Raw genomic sequence first — 27,117 nt, 5'->3', positions numbered from 1 at the left:
TTCCTCCCTCTGATACCAATAATGAGGCATTATTTCTCCCATTGATGCCTGCGATGGGGCACTATTAATCCCACTAACCCCAATGATAGGGGACTATTCCTCCCACTGATACCAATGATGGGACACTCCCCGCCCCCCCCCCCCCCCGGCGCCCTCCTCTCTCTTCTCGTCCATCCCCATTTGCTTGTGATATCACCTGGGATGGAAGAGGAGGGGGCACCGGTGGGCAAGGAGCAGCCGCAGCGTGAGACAGAGAAGTGAACTTATGACAGAGACGCTTCCTGCGCTACTCTGCATGTGAAGAAAAAAGACAACAAGTAAACGCTGACCTGTATCCCATGTACCCTGATTGTGCCCCATGTGCCCTGATTGTGCCCCATGTACCCCGATTGTGCCCCATGTACCCCGATTGTGACCTCATGTTCCCCATGTACCCTGATTGTGCCCCATGTACCCCAATTGTGACCTCATGTTCCCCATGTACCCTGATGTGCCCCATGTACCCTGAATGTGCCCCATGTACCCTGATGTGCCCCATGTACCCTGATTGTGCCCCCATGTACCCCAAGTACCCCGATTGTGCCCCCATGTACCCTGATTGTGCCCCATGTACCCTGATTATGCCCTCATGTTCCCCATGTACCCTGATGTGCCCCATGTACCCTGTTTGTGCCCTCATGTACCCTGATGTGCCTTAATGTGCCCCATGTACCCTGATGTGCCTTAATGCGCCCCATGTACCCTGATGTGCCCTAATTGTGCCCCATGTGCTCTGATGCGCCCCATGTACCCTGATGTGCCCCATGTGCTCTGATGTGCCCCATGTACCCTGATGTGGCTGATGTGCCGCATGTACCCTAATGTGCCCCAATTGTGCCCCATGTGCTCTGATGTGCCCCATGTACCCTGATGTACCCTGATGTGCTGGGCTCTGTACCCTGATGTGCTGGGCTCTGTACCCTGATGTGCTATGCCCTGATGTGCCATGTGCCTTGTCCTGATGTGCCGTGCCCTGTACCCTGATGTGGCCTGTTGTGCTGTGCTCTGATGTGCTGTGCCCTGTACCCTGATGTGCTGTGCCCTGTACCCTGATGTGCTGGGCTCTGTACCCTGATGTGCCCTGATGTGCGCTGTGCCCTGTACCCTGATGTGGCCTGTTGTGCTGTGCTCTGATGTGCTGTGCCCTGTACCCTGATGTGCTGTGCCCTGTACCCTGATGTGCTGGGCTCTGTACCCTGATGTGCCCTGATGTGCGCTGTGTCCTGTACCCTGATGTGCTGTGCCCTGTACCCTGATGTGCTGGGCTTTGTACCCTGATGTACCCTGATGTGCGCTGTGCCCTGTACCCTGATGTGCTGGGCTCTGTACCCTGATGTGCGCTGTGCCCTGTACCCTAATGTGCTGGGCTCTGTGACCTGATGTGCTGTGCCCTGATGGTGAGTGGTCAGTGTGTAGTGGTCAGTGGGGTGTGTAGTGGTCAGTGTGCAGTGTAGTGGTCATCGTGTAGTGTAGTGGTCATCGTGTAGTGTAGTGTAGTGGTCAGTGTGTAGTGGTCATCGTGTAGTGTAGTGGTCATCGTGTAGTGTAGTGTAGTGGTCAGTGTGATGTGTAGTGGTCAGTGTGCAGTGTAGTGGTCAGGGTTAATAATGCATCCACTGACACCAGTGCTGGGGGTAAAAATGCGTCCGCTTACACCAGTGCTGGGGGTAAAAATGCGTCCGCTTACACCAGTGCTGGGGGTAAAAATGCGTCCGCTTACACCAGTGCTGGGGGTTAATAATGCGTTCGCTGACACCAGTACTGTTGTTTTTGAAGTTTGAAAGTTTGCATGCGGCCCCCCATGGGATATAAAAACTTGTCTTGTGGCCCTCAGGTAATTTGAGTTTGAGACCCCTGCTCTAGGATCAGATACAGAAGTGATGGTGGAGCGACTTACCTGCCTTTCTCCCCCAGCACCAGGATATCTTTATCTTTTGTGGCTGCAACACACAGAAAGATCTAATCACACAGACGTCACCTCCGATCCCAGCAACAAACACCGATCATATTCCAATCATCGCCATCCGGGGGTCACCCCCTAATCATTACTCTTTTATTGTGGTGACTTTGTTGCAAAGCGAATAAAGGGGAAGTTTTAAGTACTCGCTCACCAGTGCCGTTTATAATCAGCGGCTGGTAGACAGCGGCGGCTGGTGGATTATTTTATTTTGGGGGGGGGAGGGGGCAAACAGTTCCTCAGGGGGTCTGATTTTAGAAAATATATCATGCTTGCAAGTTTAACTAATCTTCAGGCCCAAAATGGGAGATATGGCTCTGGGAGATAAGTGCTAATTAATGGCAAATACAATTATTATGAAACTTATAATTATTTAGTTTAAAGCATTGAAAAAAATAATAATAACGAATTAATTAATTAATAGGGAAAATATATATATATACACACACACACACACATACACACATATACATATATATATATATATATATTAATATATTTATCACATTATATTTATCACAGGTACTTTCTATATATTTATTATAAAAAATATTTCTAGAGCTTTCAATCTATTATTTTTATATATATTTTCTGTATAATTATTATATAAAAAAAAATATATATATATATATATATACACACACATTTATATATTTATTTTGTTATATATTCTATATATTATAATAAATATATAGAAAATATATAAATAACATTTCAATTTCAATTTCAATTTATACAGCGCTTGACATATATATGTTACGGTCATATCAGTCCCTTCCCTCAAGGAGTTTTCAATCTACTATTTTATTTATTTTATTTTTATCTATATTTTCTATATATTTATTCTAAAAAATATTTATAGAGCTTTCAATCTATTATTTTTATATATATTTTCTGTATAATTATTATATAAAAAAAAATTATATTTATATGTATATATATATATATATATATATATATATATATATATATATATATATATATATATATATACATACACACACACAATTTATTATAATATATATATATATATATATATATATATATATATATATATATATATATATATATATATACACATATAAATATTTTTTTTTATATATTCTATATATTATAATAAATATATAGAAAATATATAAATAAAATTGATTGGAATCTCCTTGAGGCCCCATACACACGAGAGGATTTATCCGCAGATACGGTCCAGCGGACCGTATCCGCGGATAAATCCTCTCGAGGATTTCAGAGGATTTCTATGCGATGGCGTGTACACACCATCGCATTGAAATCCGCGCTGAAATCCTCTGCCGATGACGTGTCGCGCCGTCGCCGCTATTATGACGCGGCGACGGGCGCGACGCTGTCATATAAGGAATTCCACGCATGCGTCAAATCATTACGACGCGTGCGGGGAATCCCTTTAGACGGATGGATCCGGTAAGTCTGTACAGACGAGCGGATCCATCCATTGGAATGGATTCCAGCAGATGGATTTGTTGTGCATGTCAGCAAATATCCATCTGCTGGAAATCCATCCCAGGGGAGATTTATCCGCGGATAAATATCCGTTGGCGTGTACACACCATAGGATCTATCCGCAGAAACCCATTTGATGGGATTTATCTGCGGATAGATTCTATGGTGTGTATGGGGCCTGAGGGTAAGGACTGATGTGAATGTAAAATATATATATATATATATATGTTAAGCACAGTCATATCAGCCCCTGCCTTTAAGAAGTTTTCAATCTATTATTTTTATATATATTTTCTGTATAATTATTATAAATAAATATATATATATATATATATATATATATATATATATATATATATATATATAAATAATATATATTATAATAATATATATAATAATATATATATATATATATATATATATATATATATATATATATATATATATATATATATATATATATACACACGTGTGTGTATAATAAATTATATATATATATATATATATATATATATATATATATATATATAATAATATATATATATTATAATAAATATATAGAAAATATATAAATAAAATAGACTGAAAGCTCCTTGAGGGTAGGGACTGATGTGAATGTAAAATACATATATATATTAAGCGCTGCATGAATTAAAAGCACTATATAATTAATATATTTATCACAGGTACTTCTATAGCGCTTTCAATTTAAACAGCGCTTGACATATATATGTTACAGTCATATCAGTCCCTGCCATCAAGGAGTTTTCAATCTACTATTTTATTTTATTTATTTTATTTTATTTGTATCTATATTTTCTATATATTTATTATAAAAAATATTTATAGAGCTTTCAAATCTATTATTTTTATGTATATTTTCTGTATAATTTTATATATATATATATATATATATATATATATATATATATATATAAAATAAATTATTTATTTATTATAATATATATATATATATATATATATATATATATATATATATATATATATATATATATATATATATATATATATATATATATATATATTATAATAAATATATAGAAAATATATAAATAAAATAGATTGAAAGCTCCTTGAGGGTAGGGACTGATGTGAATGTAAAATATATATATGTTAACCACTTAAGACCCGGACCTTTAGGCAGCTAAAGGACCCGGCCAGTTTTTGCGATTCGGCACTGCGTCGCTTTAACTGACAATTGCGCGGTCGTGCGACGTGGCTCCCAAACAAAATTGGCGTCCTTTTTTCCCCACAAATAGAGCTTTCTTTTGGTGGTATTTGATCACCTCTGCGGTTTTTAGTTTTTGCGCTATAAACAAAAATAGAGCGACAATTTTGAAAAAAATGCAATATTTTTTACTTTTTGCTATAATAAATATCCCCCAAAAATATATATAAAAAAAATGTTTCCTCAGTTTAGGCCGATACGTATTCTTCTACCTATTTTTGGTAAAAAAAAAAAAATCGCAATAAGCGTTTATCGATTGGTTTGCGCAAAATTTATAGCGTTTACAAAATAGGGGATAGTTTTATTGCATTTTTATTATTTTTTTTTTTTACTACTAATGGCGGCGATCAGCGATTTTTTTCGTGACTGCGACATTATGGCGGACACTTCGGACAATTTTGACACATTTTTGGGACCATTGTCATTTTCACAGCAAAAAATGCATTAAAAATGCACTGATTACTGTGAAAATGACAATTGCAGTTTGGGAGTTAACCACTAGGGGGCGCTGAAGGGGTTAAGTGTGACCTCATCTGTGTTTCTAACTGTAGGGGGTGTGGCTGTAGGTGTGACGTCATTGATTGTGTTTCCCTATATAAGGGAACACACGATCAATGACACCGCCACAGTGAAGAACGGGGAAGTCGTGTTTACACTCACCTCTCCCCGTTCTTCAGCTCCGGGGACCGATCGCGGGAATCACGGACTAATGTTAACCCCTCCTCATCTGGATTCAGCAGTGGTATCGTTGTACACATTCTTATACCAGTATCACACTTAGCTACATGTTTTTATGACTGCTTTGGAATTACTCGCACCTTTATCACAGTTTATGTAGCTACATCAATTTTATCTCCAGTGCAATATAACAAAGGACTAATTACTGTGTAAATGTGACTGGCAGTGAAAGGGGTTAACCAGAAAGGGGGCGATGAAAGGGTTAAGTGTGTCCTAGGGAGTGATTCTAATGGTTAGGGGGCGTGGCTTACTGTGACACGTCTCTGCTCCCAATGACAGGGAACAGACGATCAGTGACATGTCACTAGAAAGAACGCGGAGATGTTGTGTTTACACTGGCATCTCCCCGTTCTTCAGCTCCGTGACCCCGATCGCGGGACATCGAGTCTGCGAGACCCGTGGGCACGGTCACGGAAGCTCGCGGCGCGTGCACGGCGGCAAAGTCAAAGTGACGTAAATATACGCTGCCCGTGCCATTCCGCCGACGCAAATCCTCGCGAGCTGGTCCTTAACCACTTAAGGACCGCCTAATGCCGATGTACGTCGGCAGAATGGCACGGCTGGGCACAGGCACGTAAAGGTACGTCGCCTTTAAGAGGCCAGCCGTGGGTCGCGCGGCCCCCGGTCCGGAGATCCGTGCCCGCGCTCGCGGACCCGATCGCTGCGGGTGTCCAGCAATCGGGTCACAGGAGCTGAAGAACGGGGAGAGGTGAGTGTAAACAAACCTTCCCCGTTCTTCTCTGTGGCAGTAACACTGATCGTCTGTTCCCTGACATAGGGAATGACGATCAGTGAGGTCACACCTAAAGTCACGCCCCCCTACAGTAAGAATCACTCCCTTAGGGCACACTTAACCCTTTAGCGCCCCCTGGTGGTTAACCCCTTTCACTGCCAATGTAATTTTCACAGTAATCAGTGCATTTTTATAGCACTTTTAGCTGTGAAAATTACAACGGTCCCAAAAATGTGTCAAAATTGTCCGATGTGTCCGCCATAATGTCGCAGTCACGAAAAAAATATCACAGATCGCCACCATTACTAGTAAAAAAAAAAATATTAATAAAAATGCCATAAAACTATCCCCTATTTTGTAGACGCTGAGGCCCGGATTCAGATACGAGTTACGACAGCGTATCTCCGGATACGCCGTTGTATCTCTGAGTGTGCGGGGTCGTATCTATGCGCCTAATTCTTAGAATTACTTACGCATAGATTTCCCTAAGATCCGACCGGCGTAAGTGTCTTACACAGTCGTATCTTCCGTAGATTTACGAGAGGAATATGCAAATTAGGTAAATACGCCGATTCAGATACGTACGTCCGTCCAGCACATTTTTTTACGTCGTTTGCGTAAGGCTTTTTCCGGCGTAAAGTTACCCCTCATAAAGCAGGGGTAAGTCATGTTAGGTATGGACGTCGGAAACACACGAACAGCGTCATATTTTACGTCGTTACGTAAGTCGTTCGCGAATAGGGCTGTACGTAAGTTATGTTCATGTCGAAAGCATTGACAGTTTGCGGCGTAATTTGGAGCATGCGCACTTGGAAACGTTCACGGACGGCTCATGCGCCGTTCGTAAAAAATGTCAAATACGTGGGGTCACAAGTAATTTAAATAAAACACGCCCACATCATCCACATTTGAATTAGACGGGCTTACGCCGACACATTTACACTACACCGCCGTAACTTAGAACTTGTGCCCTAAGTTACGGCGGCGTAATGTATCTGAGATACATATTACGCCCGCCGATAGATACGAAAATTTATCTGAATCCGGGCCTATAACTTTTGCGCAAACCAATCAATAAACGCTTATTGCGATTTTTTACCAAAAATATGTAGAAGAATACGTATCGGCCTAAACTGAGGAAAAAAATTTGTTTTTTTTTATATCTTTTTGGGGGATATTTATTATAGCAAAAAGTAAAAAATATTGCATTTTTTTTTTCAAAATTGTCGCTCTATTTTTGTTTATAGTGCCAAAAATAAAAAAAACGCAGAGGTGATCAAATACCACCAAAAGAAAGCTCTATTTGTGGGGGAAAAAGGACGTCACAATTTAGTTTGGAAGCCACGTCGCACGACCGCGCAATTGTCTGTTAAAGCGACGCAGTGCCGAATCGCAAAAAAGGTGAAAGGTCCTTTACCTGCATAATGGTCCCGGGGGGGGGGCTAAAGTGGTTAATTTAACAAGTTGACGTTAGAAGCTGATTGGCTCCCATGCACAGCTGCACCAGATTTTGAACTCTTGAGTTTTAGTAAATTAACCCCCATTGTGTTATAACAGACCTGAACTCAATCGGTAAGGGTTCTAATGATATATTGGGTTAGGGTTAAGGGTTAGGATTAGGGGTTGGGGTTAGGGGTTGGGGTTGGAGTTATGGGTTAGGGGCTAGGGTTTCCCATTGAAGAATATGGCTAGGACTCAGGAATTGGCACAGGAACCTCCCAAAAGGTCAAAAGTCAGGAGTCGGGTTCCCAGAGGTCAAAGGTCACAGGGCGTGGCTGACCCACCCCCACCAAAGTGTACCGCCTACCCCAACTAAGTCGGGGAATGAACAAGTCGGGGAATGAACAAGTCGGGGAAAGCGTACATACACAATGCCAAACCCCATGGCGGCCAATCAGTGGCCTCAGATGTCGGATTGGGCGGGAGTTTACGGGTTACCGTCACGTACACAGCTCAGACAGCTTCTTCAGGTTGATGACCTCCACCATGTCGTTCTCTTCCACGTAGGTGTACAGGTTGGTCTTACACAGCGAGAACCAGCCGACCGTACTGCGCTCCAGACTGCGGCCGCCTTTGAACTGCAACCGACCGATGCGGTCAAAGTCGTAACTGAGGAGCTCCTCCGCCTTCGGTGGGAGGAAACACTGAAACGGGAAAAGAAGGGGATGGGGAGGAGAATGGAGTCATGACTGTCAAGATGTCCTTCCTCCACCCCCCCCCCCCCCCCCGAAACATTTTATTATTGAACTATTGATCCAGAAGGAGGCAATACCTTAGTGATGGATTTCACCCATTCTCTGGCCTCCTCCGGTTTGTCGGCGGCGAACAGATACAGTCTCTCGGACTTAGTGTAAATCTCGAAGGTGCTGTCATATCTGAGAGGATGCAGGGCATGCTTTTAGTTAGAGATGTGGGCTGGGGAATAGGGACGGGCCGAACACCCCCAACCCCCCCCCAGTTCGGTTCACAACAGACCGAAAGTTTGCGCAAACATTCGAACCCTGTTAAAGTGTTAAAGTGAGAAATTAAAAGTGCAAATTCTTTCCCCCCTCCGTGCTGTCTTCTCCCCCCCCATGCTGTCTTCTCCCCCCCCGTGCTGTCTTCTCCCCCCCCTCCGTGCTGTCTTCTCCCCCCCTCCGTGCTGTCTTCTCCCCCCCTCTGTGCTGTCTTCTCCCCCCCTCTGTGCTGTCTTCTCCCCCCCTCCGTGCTGTCTTCTTCTCCCCCCTCCGTGCTGTCTTCTCCCCCCTCCGTGCTGTCTTCTCCCCACCTCTGTACTGTCTCCCCCCCCTCCGTGCTGTCTTCTCCCCCCTCCGTGCTGTCTTCTCCCCACCTCCGTGCTGTCTCCCCCCCCCGTGCTGTCTTCTCTCCCCTCCATGCTGTCTTCTCCCCCCTGCGTGCTGTCTTCTTCTCCACCCTCCGTGCTGTCTTCTTCTCCCCCCCTCCGTGCTGTCTTCTCCCCCCTCCGTGCTGTCTTCTCCCCACCTCCATGCTGTCTCCCCCCCGTGCTGTCTTCTCCCCCCCTCCGTGCTGTCTTCTCCCCCCTCCGTGCTGTCTTCTCCCCCCCTCCGTGCTGTCTTCCCCCCCCCCCTCCGTGCTGTCTTCTCCCCCCCCTCCGTGCTGTCTTCTCCCCCCCTCCGTGCTGTCTTCTCCCCCCTCCGTGCTGTCTTCTCCCCCCTCCGTGCTGTCTTCTCCCCGCTCTCTGTGCTGTCTTCTCCCCCCCCTCCATGCTGTCTTCTCCCCCCCTCCGTGCTGTCTTCTCCCCCCCTCCGTGCTGTCTTCTCCCCCCTCTCCGTGCTGTCTTCTCCCCCACCTCCGTGCTGTCTTCTTCCCACCTCCGTGCTGTCTTCTTCCCACCTCCGTGCTGTCTTCTTCCCACCTCCGTGCTGTCTTCTTCCCACCTCCGTGCTGTCTTCTTCCCACCTCCGTGCTGTCTTCTTCTCCCCCCCTCCGTGCTGTCTTCTCCCCCCTCCGTGCTGTCTTCTCCCCCCCTCCGTGCTGTCTTCTTCTCCCCCCTCCGTGCTGTCTTCTTCCCACCTCCGTGCTGTCTTCTTCCCACCTCCGTGCTGTCTTCTTCCCACCTCCGTGCTGTCTTCTTCCCACCTCCGTGCTGTCTTCTCCCACCTCCGTGCTGTCTTCTCCCACCTCCGTGCTGTCTTCTCCCCCCTCCGTGCTGTCTTCTCCCCCCTCCGTGCTGTCTTCTCCCCCCTCCGTGCTGTCTTCTCCCCCCTCTCCGTGCTGTCTTCTCCCCCCTCTCCGTGCTGTCTTCTCCCCCCTCTCCGTGCTGTCTTCTCCCCCCTCTGTGCTGTCTTCTCCTCCCTCCGCGCTGTCCTGTCTTCTCCCCCCTCCGCGCTGTCTTCTCCCCCCTCCGTGCTCTCCCCCTCAATTTGTCAGGATGGAGAGCGGAGGTAGGAGCTGCTAAACCCGGCTCCTACCTTTTCCGAATGAATAGAGTCAGTGATCACCGACTCTGTCCATTCACATAACTGAGCATCGTAACCTGTGTTTACGATGCTTTAGTTTATGAATGGAGAGGAGCTTCTCTCCATTCATTTTAGCTGAGGCAGCTGAGAAAGGGACTGGGGAATCTGTGTCCTTAGTCCCTTTCTCTGTCTCAAAGGGGAGATGTCAGAGGTCTGTTAAGACCCCCCGATATCTCACCAAAGACCCCCAACAGGACTGATAAAAAAAATAAAAATAAAATTGCAATAAATAATAAAAAAAATGAAAAAAAAATTCAAATAAAATTCAAATAAAAAAAAAAACACACTGGCCCGGATTCAGAGAGCAATTGCGCCTGCGTAACCATAGTTACGCAGCGCAATTGCTTACTTGCGCCGGCGTAACGAATGCTCCTGATTCAGGAACCTCGTTACGCCGACTGCAGCCTAAGATATGCGTGGCATAAGGCTCTTATGCCCGCATATCTTAGGCTGCATTCTTGCGATGGCCGCTAGGTGGCGTTCCCGTTGTGCTCTGCGTATAGTATGCAAATTGCATACTAACGCCGATTCACAACGTTACGCGAGCCCTGCGTACGCAGTTTACGTCGTTTGCGTACGGCGGTTTTCGCGTAAGGCTGCCTCTGCTATTAGCAGGGGCAGCCAATGTTACGTATACCCGTCGTTCCCGCGTCGACGTCCGTGCGACGTCATTTACCGCAATGCACGTCGGGAAAGTTTCCCGACGGAGCATGCGCTCTACGCTCGGCGCGGGAACGCGCCTAATTTAAATGATTCCCGCCCCCTACGGGATCATTTAAATTGCGCGCGCTTACGCCGGGCATTTTGCCGGAGCGCATAAGCAATTTACGGAGCTACTGCTCCGTGAATCGCGGGTAGCGAAGAAAATTTGCGGGGGCGCAGGGCAAAAACGTTGCCCTGCGCCTCCGTAAAAAAAGCGCAAAAGGTACCTGAATCTAGCCCACTGACAATAAAACAAGAAATCACTACAAAAAAAATAAAAAAAAATACTGCCACTGTCACATGACATAAAAAAAAAGTATCGGTAATCGGAATCGGCGAGTACTTGGGAAAAAAAAGTATCGGTACTTGTACTCGGTCTCAAAGAAGTGGTATGGGGACAACCCTACTTCTCAGCCCTTTCATGGCCGCGCTCACCCGTGTGTCTCCGGCGGGATCACTGCCACACACACGATCTCATCCATGCGGATGTCGCCGTTGGAGGAATTGCTGTGGTTGTTCTCGTAGTAGCTCAGCACCCCGTCATTGAGGACACACCAGCGGCGGCTGAACTCTGCAACAAGAGGGGCGGCCAAACATGTAACACCAATAAGGTAGAACGTGAGTCAATCATAGTGCAATTATGTGTCACTGCCACGGTCTATCTTTCTATTCTTCCACTGAATCGTTGGCCCTTGTCATCATCCAGACCAGGGGGTGCCAAACTCAATTCCATTGTGGGCCGCAGCAGTATGGTTGTATCTTGTTGATTGCTCTATGTACAGAGTGTAGAGTTAAAGAGGGAGTTTTGAACAGGGTTCAGGAGTGCCCTGTGCACAGTTCAGGAATGCTTTTCGTACAGAATGCATTGTTCAGGGGTGTTCTATGTAAAGAGTGCATTGTTCAGTGGTGCTGTATGTACAGGGTGCAGAGTTCAGAGATGTGCTGTGTACAGAGTGCAAAAATTAAGGGGGTGAGCTGTGTGCAGACTGTGGAGTTCAGGGGTGCACTGTGTACAGGGTGCAGGGTTTAGGGGTGTACTGTGTACAGAGTGCAGAGTTTAGGAGTGTACAGAGTGCAGAGTTTAGGGGTGCGCTGTGTACAGAGTGTAGAGTTGAGGGATGTGATGTGTGCAGAGTTTAGAAGTGTGCTGTGTACAGAGTGCAGAGTTGAGGGATGTGCTGTGTACAGAGTGCAGAGTTGAGGGATGCGTTGTGTACAGAGTGCAGAGTACAGGGATGTGCTGTGTATACAGAGTGCAGAGTTTAGGAGTGTGCTGTGTACAGAGTTTAGAGTTTAGGGGTGTGCTGTGTACAGAGTGCAGAGTTTAGGAGTTTGCTGTGTACAGAGTGCAGAGTTTAGGGGGGTGTTGTGTACAGAGTGCAGAGTTTAGGGGTGCTGTATGTACAGAGTGCAGAGTTCAGGGATGTGCTGTGTACAGAGTGCAGAGTTCAGGGGTGCTGTATGTAGAGAGTGTAGAGTTCAGGGGTGCTGTATGTACAGAGTGTAGAGTTCAGGGGTGCTGTATGTACAGAGTGTAGAGTTCAGGGAAGTGCTGTATGTACAGAGTGTAGAGTTCAGGGATGTGCAGTGTACTAGAGTGCAGAGTTCAGGGATGTGCAGTGTACTAGAGTGCAGAGTTTAGGAGTGTGCTGTGTACAGAGTGTAGAGTTCAGGGGTGTGCTGTGTACAGAGTGCAGAGTTCAGGTGTGTGCTGTGTACAGAGTGCAGAGTTCAGGTGTGCGCTGTGTACAGAGTGCAGAGTTCAGGTGTGCGCTGTATACAGAGTTCAGGTGTGCGCTGTATACAGAGTTCAGGTGTGCGCTGTATACAGAGTTCAGGTGTGCGCTGTGTACAGAGTGCAGAGTTCAGGGGTGTGCTGTGTACAGAGTGCAGAGTTCAGGGGTGCGCTGTATACAGAGTGCAGAGTTCAGGGGTGCCAGCTGGGAACCTGGGTCGGTGGGCACATGTGATGTAGACGTACCTTCCTTGGACTTCCTGTCGGTGACCAGCCTGGCCATGGACGAGGTCTTGTAGAGGTAGCCATTGTGGGTGATGGATTGGTGCATGATATAATACGGCTTCTCCAGGTTTGTCCCCAGATCCAGGCGCGGCGTCTCTGCCGGGAGAGAAGATGAGAATACATGAAGTCACCAATACGCCCAAAACACCAAATAAGGACCGCCGGACACAAGGGATCCCAGGCGTGGCCCTTCTATAGGGAAACCCGTACGGGGCTTGGAACTGATATCTGTAATCGGAACTTCCGAGATTGCCTGAACTGACCCATGTACGGCTTACCGACCGCCGTCTGCGCCAATCCTGGAGATCGTTTATTAACCCCTCGCCACCCAGGCCAATTCCGGCACTTCTCTCCTACGTGTAAAAATCCCAGATTCTGAAAGGGCTTACGACGGCGCAACGCAATGTGCGCCGTCGTAAGTCCTAATCTGGACCGTCGTATCTATGCGACCGATTCTTAGAATCAGTTACGCATAGATATCCCTTAGATCCGACAGGCATAAGTCTCTTACGCTGTCCAATCTTAAATGCAATTTTTTTTTTTCGCCGCTAGGTGGCGCCTCCGTCGTTTTCCCCGTCGAGTATGCAAATTAGCAAAATACGCGAATTCCCGAACGTACGCGCGGCCGGCGCAGTAAAGATACGACGTTTACGTACGATTTGCGACGCGTAAAGTTGTCCCTGCTATATGACGTTAAGTATGGCCGTCGTTCCCGCGTCGAAATTTAAAAAAATTACGTCGTTTGCGCAAGTCGTCCGTGAATGGGTCTGGACGCCATTTACGTTCACGTCAAAACCAATGACGTCCTTGCGACGTCATTTAGCGCAATGCACGTCGGGAAATTTTAAGGACGGCTCATGCGCAGTACGTTCGACGCGGGAGCGCGCCTAATTTAAACGATCCACGCCCCCCTACCCGGATCATTTGAATTAGGCGGGAGGATTTACGCTACGCCGCCGCAACTTTACAGGCAAGTGCTTTGTGAATCAAGCACTTGCCCGTAAAACTTGCGGCGGCGTAACGTAAATGACATACGTTATGCCGCCGCATTTTTAAGCATTTCTACGAGAATCTGGCCCTATATATGTTTTTATAGCAGAGACCCCAGAGAATACGACGGCGGTCGTTGCAACTTTTTATCTCGCACGGTATTTGTGCATGCAATTCCCCAAACGCAAAAAAATAAAAATTCATGCGTAAAAAAAAACAAAACAGTAAAGTTAGCCCAATTTTTTTGCATAATGTGAAAAGATGAAGTTACGCCGAGTAAATAGACACCTGACGCGTCACGCTTCAAAATTTGCACCCGCTCGCGGAATGGCGCCAAACTTCGGTACTTAAAAATCCACCATAGCCGACGCTTTAATTTTTTTTTTTTACCGGTTACATGTGTTGAGTTACAGAGGAGGTCTAGTGCTAGAATTATCGCTCTCGCTGTAACGTTTGTGGCGATACCTCACATGTGTGGTCTGAACAGCGTTTTCATATGTGGGCGAGACTTACGTCTGCGTGCGAGCAACACGGGGGACAGGGGCGCTTTACAAATAAAAATAAATGTATTGTTCATTTTACTTAAAGTAAACGATGTCCCATCATTGGTGTCAGTAGGAGGAATAGTGCCCCATCATTGGTGTCAGTGGGAGGAATAGTGTCCCATCATTGGTGTCAGTGGAAGGGATAGTGTCCCATCATTGGTGTCAGTGGGAGGAATAGTGTCCCATCATTGGTGTCAGTGGGAGGAATAGTGTCCCATCATTGGTGTCAGTGGGAGCAATAGTGTCCCATCATTGGTATCAGTAGGAGGAATAGTGCCCCATCATTGGTGTCAGTGGGAGGAATAGTGTCCCATCATTGGTGTCAGTGGGAGGAATAGTGTCCCATCATTGGTGTCACTGGGGGGAATAGTGTCCCATCATTGGTATCAGTGGGAGGAATAGTGCCCCATCATTGGTGTCAGTGGGAGGAATAGTGTCCCATCATTGGTGTCAGTGGGAGGAATAGTGCCCCATCATTGGTGTCAGTGGGAGGAATAGTGTCCCATCATTTGTATCAGTGGGAGGAATAGTGTCCCATCATTGGTATCAGTGAGAGGAATCGTGTCCCATCATTGGTGTCAGTGGGAGGAATAGTGTCCCATCATTGGTGTCAGTGGGAGGAATAGTGTCCCATCATTGGTATCAGTGGGAGGAATAGTGTCCCATCATTGGTGTCAGTGGGAGGAATAGTGTCCCATCATTGGTGTCAGTGGGAGGAATAGTGTCCCATCATTGGTATCAGTGGGAGGAATAGTGCCCCATCATTGGTGTCAGTGGGAGGAATAGTGTCCCATCATTTGTATCAGTGGGAGGAATAGTGTCCCATCATTGGTATCAGTGAGAGGAATCGTGTCCCATCATTGGTGTCAGTGGGAGGAATAGTGTCCTATCATTGGTGTCAGTGGGAGGAATAGTGTCCCATCATTGGTGTCAGTGGGAGCAATAGTGTCCCATCATTGGTATCAGTAGGAGGAATAGTGCCCCATCATTGGTGTCAGTGGGAGGAATAGTGTCCCATCATTGGTGTCAGTGGGAGGAATAGTGTCCCATCATTGGTGTCACTGGGGGGAATAGTGTCCCATCATTGGTATCAGTGGGAGGAATAGTGCCCCATCATTGGTGTCAGTGGGAGGAATAGTGTCCCATCATTGGTGTCAGTGGGAGGAATAGTGCCCCATCATTGGTGTCAGTGGGAGGAATAGTGTCCCATCATTTGTATCAGTGGGAGGAATAGTGTCCCATCATTGGTATCAGTGAGAGGAATCGTGTCCCATCATTGGTGTCAGTGGGAGGAATAGTGTCCCATCATTGGTGTCAGTGGGAGGAATAGTGTCCCATCATTGGTATCAGTGGGAGGAATAGTGTCCCATCATTGGTGTCAGTGAGAGGAATAGTGTCCCATCATTGGTGTCAGTGGGAGGAATAGTGTCCCATCCTTGGTGTCAGTGGGAGGAATAGTGTCCCATCATTGGTGTCAGTGAGAGGAATAGTGTCCCATCATTGGTGTCAGTGGGAGGAATAGTGTCCCATCATTGGTGTCAGTGGGAGGAATAGTGCCCCATCATTGGTGTCAGTGGGAGGAATAGTGTCCCATCATTGGTGTCACTGGGGGGAATAGTGTCCCATCATTGGTATCAGTGGGAGGAATAGTGCCCCATCATTGGTGTCAGTGGGAGGAATAGTGTCCCATCATTGGTGTCAGTGGGAGGAATAGTGTCCCATCATTTGTATCAGTGGGAGGAATAGTGTCCCATCATTGGTATCAGTGAGAGGAATCGTGTCCCATCATTGGTGTCAGTGAGAGGAATAGTGTCCCATCATTGGTGTCAGTGGGAGGAATAGTGTCCCATCATTGGTATCAGTGGGAGGAATAGTGTCCCATCATTGGTGTCAGTGAGAGGAATAGTGTCCCATCATTGGTGTCAGTGGGAGGAATAGTGTCCCATCATTGGTGTCAGTGGGAGGAATAGTGTCCCATCATTGGTGTCAGTGGGAGGAATAGTTCCCCATCATTGGTGTCAGTGGGAGGAATAGTGTCCCATCATTGGTGTCAGTGGGAGGAATAGTGTCCCATCATTGGTGTCACTGGGGGGAATAGTGTCCCATCATTGGTATCAGTGTGAGGAATAGTGTCCCATCATTGGTGTCAGTGGGAGGAATAGTGTCCCATCATTGGTGTCAGTGGGAGGAATAGTGTCCCATCATTGGTATCAGTGCGAGGAATAGTTTCCCAAGGGCCGGAGAAAAAAGGAAAGCAAAGATCTGCATGCGGCCCCTGGGCCGCAGTTTGGAGATGACTGGTGTAATATCTGTGCACTGCTGTACCAACCTTCACCACTAGATGTCATCATATACAGCTATTACTTTGCGGAGATATGGATCTAATACTATATCTGAATGCTGCTGCTGTACCAACTTTCTCCACAAGATGTCAGCAGAGCAGCACAGAAGCAAGGCGTACAAAGGCGACATTGTGCCGCCAGTCACAAGGCGCTCGCTGTTCCGCGTTTTGCGCTGCAACTTCCAATTAGCATTCGCTGGGCCAACGTCTAAGAAGGAGATTTCTGTCTGCATGGAGTACAGCGGTCTTACCCGTCCCCTTTAAAAGGGCACCTGCCCCCCCCCCCCCCCTCAATACACCAATGACATCCTGTCCATCCAAAGTTTAACTCTTTTGCTGCCAGCCCCAATGTTCCGCCCTTCATCCCCCCATAGAACACAAATCTCTCCCTATACTAAGAGGATTACATCAATCATTCAGTGTGGGGGGCGTTACCTATGCAAATTAGGAACGCCCACTCCTCCGGACTATAACTCCCACCATCCCTGTGCTGAGTTCCCGGGTCTGTACACCCGCTGTGCCCATTATGAGGGGTTCCCACCATCCCTGTGCTGAGTTCCCGGGTCTGTACACCCGCTGTGCCCATTATGAGGGGTTCCCACCATCCCTGTGCTGAGTTCCTGGGTCTGTACACTCACTGTGCCCATTATGAGGGGTTCCCACCATCCCTGTGCTTAGTTCCCGGGTCTGTACACCCGCTGTGCCCATTATGAGGGGTTCCCACCATCCCTGTGCTGAGTTCCCGGGTCTGTACACCTGCTGTGCCCATTATGAGGGGTTCCCACCATCCCTGTGCTGAGTTCCCGGGTCTGTACACCCGCTGTGCCCATTATGAGGGGTTCCCACCATCCCTGTGCTGAGTTCCCGGGTCTGTACACCCGCTGTGCCCATTATGAGGGGTTCCCACCATCCCTGTGCTGAGTTCCCGGGTCTGTACACCCGCTGTGCCCATTATGAGAGGTTCCCACCATCCCTGTGCTGAGTTCCCGGGTCTGTACACCCGCTGTGCCCATTATGAGGGGTTCCCACCATCCCTGTGCTGAGTTCCCGGGTCTGTACACCCGCTGTGCCCATTATGAGAGGTTCCCACCATCCCTGTGCTGAGTTCCCGGGTCTGTACACCCGCTGTGCCCATTATGAGGGGTTCCCACCATCCCTGTGCTGAGTTCCCGGGTCCGTACACCCGCTGTGCCCATTATGAGGGGTTCCCACCATCCCTGTGCTGAGGGCATGATATGAAGTGGTGATTCTGTATCAGGAATGTGGCACAGAGAGTAGAGGAAGTGACTCAGGATCACTTCGGTTTGTGTCACAATCATCATCCAAATATAAAACTGTGTTATAGAGGAACTTCCCCAATATAGAATTTGTCATGAACTAAGACCTACGAGAGATAGATAGATAGATAGATAGATAGAGAGATAGAGAGAGAGAGAGAGAGAGAGAGAGAGAGATAGATAGATAGATAGATAGATAGATAGATAGATAGATAGATAGATAGATAGATAGATAGATATACATTGAAATTTAAACAGATCCTGCGATATGATTGGATGAACAAGGTCACACCTTCTCCACTCCCAGCGCCTTATGACCCGACACCAGGGCCGCCATCAGGGGGGTCCGGAGGTCCCCAGGGGCGCGGAGGCCCCCAGGGCCCCATATGGCAACCCCCCTTTTATTTAAAAAAAATGTAAATAAAAGAAAAAATATTTTTTTTTAATATATTTTTATTTATTTTTTTATTAAAGGGTCAATTTTTTTTTTTTTTTTAGAGGTCCGGAGGTCCCCAGGGGCCCGGATGACAACCCCCCTTTTATTTTTATTAAATAAAAGAAAAAATATATTTTTTTAATAGATTTTTTTTATTTTTTTATTAAAGGGTCAATTTTTTTTTTTTTTTTTTTTTTTTAGAGGTCCGGAGGTCCCCTGGGGCCCGGAGATCCCCAGGGCCCCGGATGACAACCCCCCTTTTTTTACAAAAAAAAACACAAACATTTTTTTTTTATATATTTTTTTATTTCTTTTAATATTTTCTTATAATATAATATAAATGTTATTATTATTATTATTATTATTATTAAAGGACCCAGAGGTCCCCATGGCCCCCGGATGGCAACCCCCCTTTTTTTATTAAAAAGATAATTTTATTTATATTATTTTATTTCTTTTTTTTTCTTTTTTTAATATATATATATATTTTTTTTTTTATTAAAGGGCTCAGAGGTCCCCAGGGCCCCATGTGGCAAAAACCGTTTATTTTATTTTTATAAATGTTTATTTTTTTATTTTTGTTTATTTATTTATTTTTTTATTAAAGGGCCCAGAGGTCCCCAGCTCCCTGGATGGCAACCCCCCCGCTTTTTTTTTTTTATAAATGTTTATTTATTTTTTTATTAAAGGCCCCAGAGGTTTCTTTTTTTTAATTTTTATTAAAGGGCCCAGAGGTCCCAGATGGCAACCCCCCTTTTTATAAAAAAAAAAAATATTAAAGGGCCCCAGATGGCAACCCCCCTTTTTAAAAATATATATATATATATATATATATATATATTTTTTATATATATTTTTTATTTTATTTTTATTAAAGGGCCCAGATGGATACACCTCTTTCTTCCTTTCTTTCTTTATTTCTTCTTTTTTTTGTAAAGGGGCCCCCCCCCCCCGCTTCTCAATTCGCGGCAGCACCCCCCCAACTTCTCAATTTTAGGCGGCAGCACCCCCCCCACGCTTCTCTGCTCCAGGGGGCCCATGTCTGAAGCTGTGTAAGGGGCCCCCTAATTCCTGATGGCGGACCTGCCCGACACCCAACCTGAAATTAATCAGATGCTCCTCCCCCTATCCCCGCCCCCCACCTTACCGGACGTGCGATTCTGCCTCAGGAACTCCTCCTGCAGCCTTTGCCCTGCCTGCTGCGCCAGCTCCAGGGGTTGGGAGAAGAAGTCGTCCGCACAGGTGCAGCTGATGTCGGCTCCGCAGAAGATCAGGGCTTGCGTCTCGGTCAGATCGCTGGTGGTCACCGCGACGCACAGGGCCTGTGTGGAGGAGAAAAAAACGTTTAGGAATCTCGCCGAACGTGAGGTGATGGAGGACGCCGAGCTCCTCCGAGGGTCGCCGACACAGGGGGAGTCCCGGGGACCTTTCTTTTATCAAGAAAGGCCTAATAATGGGGAATGCTCTACAGCACTCCGTATTGTTTAATGGCGAGGGGGCGGAGTCAATAAATGCATTCTACAGAATAGAAGATACAAATATAACAAAGTGATACATATAAATATATTGTATCTATCTTTCATTAAACAATGTTTATAAACAATGTTACTTTGTATCTCTCTATCTCCCGTCTGAGCAATGTTTATAAACAATGTTACATTGTATCTCTCTATCTCTGTCTGATCAATGTTTATAAACAATGTTACATTGTATCTCTCTATCTCTGTCTGATCAATGTTTATAAACAATGTTACTTTGTATCTCTCTCTCCCGTCTGAGCAATGTTTATAAACAATGTTACATTGTATCTCTCTATCTCCAGTCTGATCAATGTTTATAAACAATGTTACTTTGTATCTCTCTATCTGATCAATGTTTATAAACAATGTTACTTTGAATCTCTCTATCTCCGGTCTGATCAATGTTTATAAACAATGTTACTTTGTATCTCTCCATCTCCCGTCTGATCAATGTTTATAAACAATGTTACTTTGTATCTCTCTCTCCCGTCGGATGATGATTGGGGGGGGGGGGGGAGATATTTTTCAGCACACAACAAACTTCCTGTCCACTTCTCCCATAGTATTTCCCAAGGATGGCAACGCTAAACCCTCCCGTCTGCCTCACCCTCACATACACAACAATTTCTGTGAAAGTGAACTTTTCCCCAGAGAATTCGATCGCTGACCTCCTTCTGAAAATGCTCAGTTCTCTGGCTGCCACAATGCCCCCCTCCTACTTAGTTAATGACCTCGAAGATCCAGCAGGTCGCTGCATCTTCCTAATCTGCTTCCGTGTTTCAGCTTAGGGTGTCAGAGAGTGTAGAATCCAGAGGCTGCCAGAAAAATAGCATTTTCGGCAGGAGGTCACCCACCGCGGGATATGTTTATTTCAGGCTTCCCTTGGGCCACATTCACACCTGACCGACGCATTTTTAGCGTGCTTCCGGAATGCGTAGGTGCAGCCTTATAAGCCGAGCTTCAGGCACATCATTATGTAGGCAGCGTAAGAATGTGACCTGATCGTCCTGTACAGCAGAGCTCAGATTGTGGAAAGGGGGAAGCAGCACAGAGAGCCAATCAGGTGTGCTGTGGTGTGAGGATAATGAGCAGGAGAGAGTGACAAAGAAACTAGGTCCTAGTGGGGGGCAGACCTGTAAGTGAAAGTGAAACTGTGGCAGAGAAAAATCACTACCCTCCACTGCAATCCAGGGCTTCTTAGAAGTGTCCCTACACGAGCAGGGGTCAATGCACATGTCCCTGCAATGCACAGGCTTAAAGGGTCCCTCATTGTTCTTGCTGCTGTCCAGCTGACTTTCTTGCCCCACCACCTGTCAGAAAGACCATCTTGGCCCCGGAAATGGGACTCCATTTTGACAGGGCGGAGCCCTGACTTTAGGTGAAGTCAGACACTGCTAGGAGCCAGGGCTTCTTAGAAGTGTGCCTACACGAGCAGGGTCAATGCACATGTCCCTGCAATGCACAGGCTTAAAGGGGCCTTCAGTTTTCTCTCTGTTCTGTCCAGCTGACTTCCTTGCCCCACCACCTGTCAGAAAGACCATCTTGGCCCCGGAAATGGGACTCCAGTTTGACAGGGCGGAGCCATGACATCAAGTAACGTTAGACCCTGTATGTGAAAGTGAAGCTGCAGTAGAAAAAGATCACTACCCTCCAGGGTTTCTTAGAAGTGTCCCTACACGAGCAGGGTCAATGCACATGTCCCTGCAATGCACAGGCTTAAAGGGGCCTTCCGTTTTCTCTCTGCTGTCCAGCTGACTACCTTGCCCCACCACCTGTCAGAAAGACCATCTTGGCCCCGGAAATGGGCCTTCATTTTGACAGGGCGGAGCCCTGACTTTAGGTGAAGTCAGACACTGCTAGGAGCCAGGGCTTCTTAGAAGTGTCCCTACACGAGCAGGGCCAATTCACGTGTCCCTGCAATGCACAGGCTTAAAGGGTCCCTCATTGTCCTTTCTGCTATCCAGCTGACTTTCTTGCCCCACTACCTGTCAGAAAGACCATATTGGCCCCGGAAATGGGACTCCAGTTTGACAGGGCGGAGCCATGACTTCAAGTAACGTTAGACCCTGTATGTGAAAGTGAAGCTGCAGTAGAAAAAGATCACTACCCTCCGTTGGTAGTCAGATCTTCTTAGAAGTGTCCCTACACGAGCAGGGCCAATGCACACGTCCCTGCAATGCACAGGCTTAAAGGGTCCCTCATTGTTCTTTCTGCAGTCCAGCTGACTTTCTTGTCTCACCACCTGTCAGAAAGACCATCTTGACCCCGGAAATGGGACTCCATTTTGACAGGGCGGAGCCACGACTTCAGGTAAAGTTAGACCCTGTAAGTGAAAGTGAAGCTGCAGCAGAAAAAGATCACTACCCTCCGTTGGTAGTCAGATCTTCTTATAAGTGTCCCTACACGAGCAGGGCTCAGTGCACTTGTCCCTGCAATGCACTGGCTTAAAGGGGCCTTCAGTTTTCTCTCTGCTGTCCAGCTGACTTCCTTGCCCCACCACCTGTCAGAAAGACCACCTTGGCCCCCGGAAATGGGACTCCATTTTGACAGGGCGGAGCCATGACTTCAGGTAAAGTCAGATACTGTTAGGAGCCAGGGCTTCTTAGAAGTGTCCCTACACTTGCAGGGCCAATACACATGTCCCTGCAATGCACAGGCTTAAAGGGGCCTTCGGTTTTCTCTCTGCTGTCCAGCTGACTACCTTGCCCCACCACCTGTCAGAAAGACCACCTTGGCCCCCGGAAATGGGACTCCATTTTGACAGGGCGGAGCCACGACTTGCTGTTCTCCTGGAGTTCTGTATTTCCTCCTGCAGCCAAAAAGAACGAACAGGAAACAACCGCAGTGTAGGCGCAGAGACGCCCGTCCTCTCCCTAGTGATAAGAAGCAAACAAGTCCTTCCGTCATCTCCACAGATAACTTCAACGTCCTTCAAGAGAATTAAAAACACCTCAACGCGCCAAGCGATCATATTTTCAATTGTATGGTGGCCATACAATTTTATATCTGTTCATATTGTCGCTCGATTTACGGTCTGGGAGAATAATACGATCGCATGTGAAATAAGATGCGCCATACAATGAACTGATCCTGAAGTCCTACTGCTGACATAGAAGTAAATGAGCAGCTGCCGGGCCAAGCTGTCCAAGGTGTCCCTACACGAGCAGGGCCAATGCATGCGTTCCTTCAATGCAGACATTTAAAGGGGCCCTCCGTGTTCTCTCTGCTCTCCGTTTGACTTCCTTGCCCCACCACCTTTCAGAAAGACCATCTTGGCCCCAGCTGGGACTTGTGGTTCCACGTCAGCTGTGGGGTCACAATGGCCGCGGGCCATACAGAAACACCCACCTACCGCAATACGAGACTGACAGTGCTCCCCACTAATATCAGAACTGGATACATGCCCCCAAAGTGACCCCAGGGAGAGTGGACTCCACAAGATACACAATCCAGGACCGTACAGAGTACGGCACACACAATCCAGGACCGTACAGGGTAAGGCACACACAATCCAGGACCGTACAGAGTACGGCACACACATTCCAGGACCGTACAGAGTACGGCACACACAATCCAGGACCGTACAGAGTACGGCACACACAATCCAGGACCGTACAGAGTATGGCACACACAATCCAGGACCGTACATGGTATGGCACACACAATCCAGGACCGTACAGACTACGGCACACACAATCCAGGACAGTGCAGAGTATGGCACACACAATCCAGGACCGTACAGAGTACGGCACACACAATCCAGGACCGTACAGGGTACGGCACACACAATCCAGGACTGTACAGAGTACAGCACACACAATCCAGGACTGTACAGGGTAAGGCACACACAATCCAGGACCGTACAGAGTACTGCACACACAATCCAGGACCATACAGAGTATGGCACACACGATCCAGGACCGTACAGAGTACGGCACACACAATCCAGGACCGTACAGAGTATGGCACACACAATCCAGGACCGTACACAGTACGGCACACACAATAGAGGACCGTACAGAGTAAGGCACACACAATCCAGGACCGTACAGAGTACAGCACACACACAATCCAGGACCATACAGAGTACGGCACACACAATCCAGGACTGTACAGAGTACGGCACACACAATAGAGGACCGTACAGAGTACGGCACACACAATCCAGGACCGTACAGGGTAAGGCACACACAATCCAGGACCGTACAGGGTAAGGCACACACAATCCAGGACCGTACAGAGTACGGCACACACAATCCAGGACCGTACATGGTATGGCACACACAATCCAGGACCGTACAGACTACGGCACACACAATCCAGGACAGTGCAGAGTATGGCACACACAATCCAGGACCGTACAGAGTACGGCACACACAATCCAGGACCGTACAGGGTACGGCACACACAATCCAGGACTGTACAGAGTACAGCACACACAATCCAGGACTGTACAGGGTAAGGCACACACAATCCAGGACCGTACAGAGTACGGCACACACAATCCAGGACCGCACAGAGTACGGCACACACAATCCAGGACTGTACAGAGTACGGCACACACAATCCAGGACCGTACAGGGTAAGGCACACACAATCCAGGACCGTACAGAGTACGGCACACACAATTCAGGACCGTACAGAGTACGGCACACACAATCCAGGACCGTACAGAGTACGGCACACACAATCCAGGACCGTACAGGGTACGGCACACACAATCCAGGACCGTACAGGGTACGGCACACACAATCCAGGACCGTACAGGGTAAGGCACACACAATCCAGGACCGTACAGAGTACGGCACACACAATCCAGGACCGTACAGAGTACGGCACACACAATCCAGGACCGTACAGAGTACGGCACACACAATTCAGGACCGTACAGAGTACGGCACACACAATCCAGGACCGTACAGAGTACAGAACACACGATCCAGGACCGTACAGAGTACAGAACACACGATCCAGGACCGTACAGAGTACGGCACACACGATCCAGGACTGTACAGAGTACGGCACACACGATCCAGGACCGTACAGAGTACGGAACACACAATCCAGGACCGTACAGAGTACGGAACACACAATCCAGGACTGTACAGGGTACGGCACACACAATCCAGGACCGTACAGAGTATGGCACACACAATCCAGGACCGTACAGAGTATGGCACACACAATCCAGGACCGTACAGAGTACGGCACACACAATCCAGGACTATACAGACTACGGCACACACAATCCATGACCGTACAGAGTACGGCACACACAATCCAGGACAGTGCAGAGTACGGCACACACAATCCAGGACTGTACAGGGTACAGCACACACAATCCAGGACCGTACAGAGTACAGAACACACAATCCAGGACCGTACAGGGAACGGCACACACAATCCAGGACCGTACAGAGTACGGCACACACAATCCAGGACCGTGCAGAGTACGGCACACATAATCCAGGACCGTACAGAGTACAGCACACAAAATCCAGGACTGTACAGAGTACGGCACACACAATCCAGGACTGTACAGAGTACAGCACACACAATCCAGGACCGTACAGGGTACGGCACACACAATCTAGAACCGTACAGAGTACGGAACACACAATCCAGGGACTGTACAGGTACGGCACACACAATCCAGGGACCGTACAGGGTACAGAACACACAATCCAGGACCGTACAGAGTATGGCACACACAATCCAGGACCGTACAGAGTACGGCACACACAATCCAGGACCGTACAGGGTACGGCACACACAATCTAGAACCGTACAGAGTACGGAACACACAATCCAGGACTGTACAGGGTACGGCACACACAATCCAGGACCGTACAGAGTACGGCACACACAATCCAGGACCGTACAGAGTACGGCACACACAATCCAGGACCGTACAGGGTACGGCACACACAATCCAGGACCGTACAGAGTACGGCACACACAATCCAGGACCGTACAGAGTACGGCACACATAATCCAGGACTGTACAGAGTACGGCACACACAATCCAGGACTGTACAGACTACGGCACACACAATCCAGGACTATACAGACTACGGCACACACAATCCATGACCGTACAGAGTACGGCACACACAATCCAGGACAGTGCAGAGTACGGCACACACAATCCAGGACTGTACAGGGTACAGCACACACAATCCAGGACCGTACAGAGTACAGAACACACAATCCAGGACCGTACAGGGAACGGCACACACAATCCAGGACCGTACAGAGTACGGCACACACAATCCAGGACCATGCAGAGTACGGCACACATAATCCAGGACCGTACAGAGTACAGCACACAAAATCCAGGACTGTACAGAGTACGGCACACACAATCCAGGACTGTACAGAGTACAGCACACACAATCCAGGACCGTACAGGGTACGGCACACACAATCTAGAACCGTACAGAGTACGGAACACACAATCCAGGACTGTACAGGGTACGGCACACACAATCCAGGACCGTACAGGGTACAGAACACACAATCCAGGACCGTACAGAGTATGGCACACACAATCCAGGACCGTACAGAGTACGGCACACACAATCCAGGACCGTACAGGGTACGGCACACACAATCTAGAACCGTACAGAGTACGGAACACACAATCCAGGACTGTACAGGGTACGGCACACACAATCCAGGACCGTACAGGGTACAGAACACACAATCCAGGACCGTACAGAGTATGGCACACACAATCCAGGACCGTACAGAGTACGGAACACACAATCCAGGACTGTACAGGGTACGGCACACACAATCCAGGACCGTACAGAGTACGGCACACACAATCCAGGACCGTACAGGGTACGGCACACACAATCCAGGACCGTACAGAGTACGGCACACACAATCCAGGACCGTACAGAGTACGGCACACATAATCCAGGACCGTACAGAGTACGGCACACACAATCCAGGACCGTACAGGGTACGGCACACACAATCCAGGACCGTACAGAGTACGGCACACACAATCCAGGACCGTACAGAGTACGGCACACATAATCCAGGACTGTACAGAGTACGGCACACACAATCCAGGACTGTACAGACTACGGCACACACAATCCAG

General features: G+C 47.6%; 1 protein-coding gene across 8 annotated transcripts in view; it reads right to left on the bottom strand.

Moving 5' to 3' along the window:
* The window catches only part of ARAP1 (ArfGAP with RhoGAP domain, ankyrin repeat and PH domain 1), a 279,811-nt gene that overhangs the window by 70,322 nt on the left and 182,372 nt on the right, over nt 1-27,117 (bottom strand). For all 8 annotated transcript variants that reach the window (XM_040339771.1, XM_040339774.1, XM_040339773.1 and 5 more), the window contains 6 exons: nt 19,631-19,805; nt 12,856-12,990; nt 11,310-11,445; nt 8,465-8,567; nt 8,141-8,336; nt 1,937-1,979 (listed from right to left, as the gene is read on the bottom strand). In XM_040339771.1, coding sequence (XP_040195705.1) covers nt 1,937-1,979; nt 8,141-8,336; nt 8,465-8,567; nt 11,310-11,445; nt 12,856-12,990; nt 19,631-19,805 — 788 coding nt within the window. The remainder of the gene's footprint in view (nt 1-1,936; nt 1,980-8,140; nt 8,337-8,464; nt 8,568-11,309; nt 11,446-12,855; nt 12,991-19,630; nt 19,806-27,117) is intronic.

Source organism: Rana temporaria, chromosome 2, assembly GCF_905171775.1.
Source record: "Rana temporaria chromosome 2, aRanTem1.1, whole genome shotgun sequence".
In the NCBI taxonomy this organism is placed as follows: Eukaryota; Metazoa; Chordata; class Amphibia; order Anura; family Ranidae; genus Rana; species Rana temporaria.
Note: the sequence above shows the minus strand (reverse complement) of the source record. Positions and strands in the feature narration are given on the sequence as shown.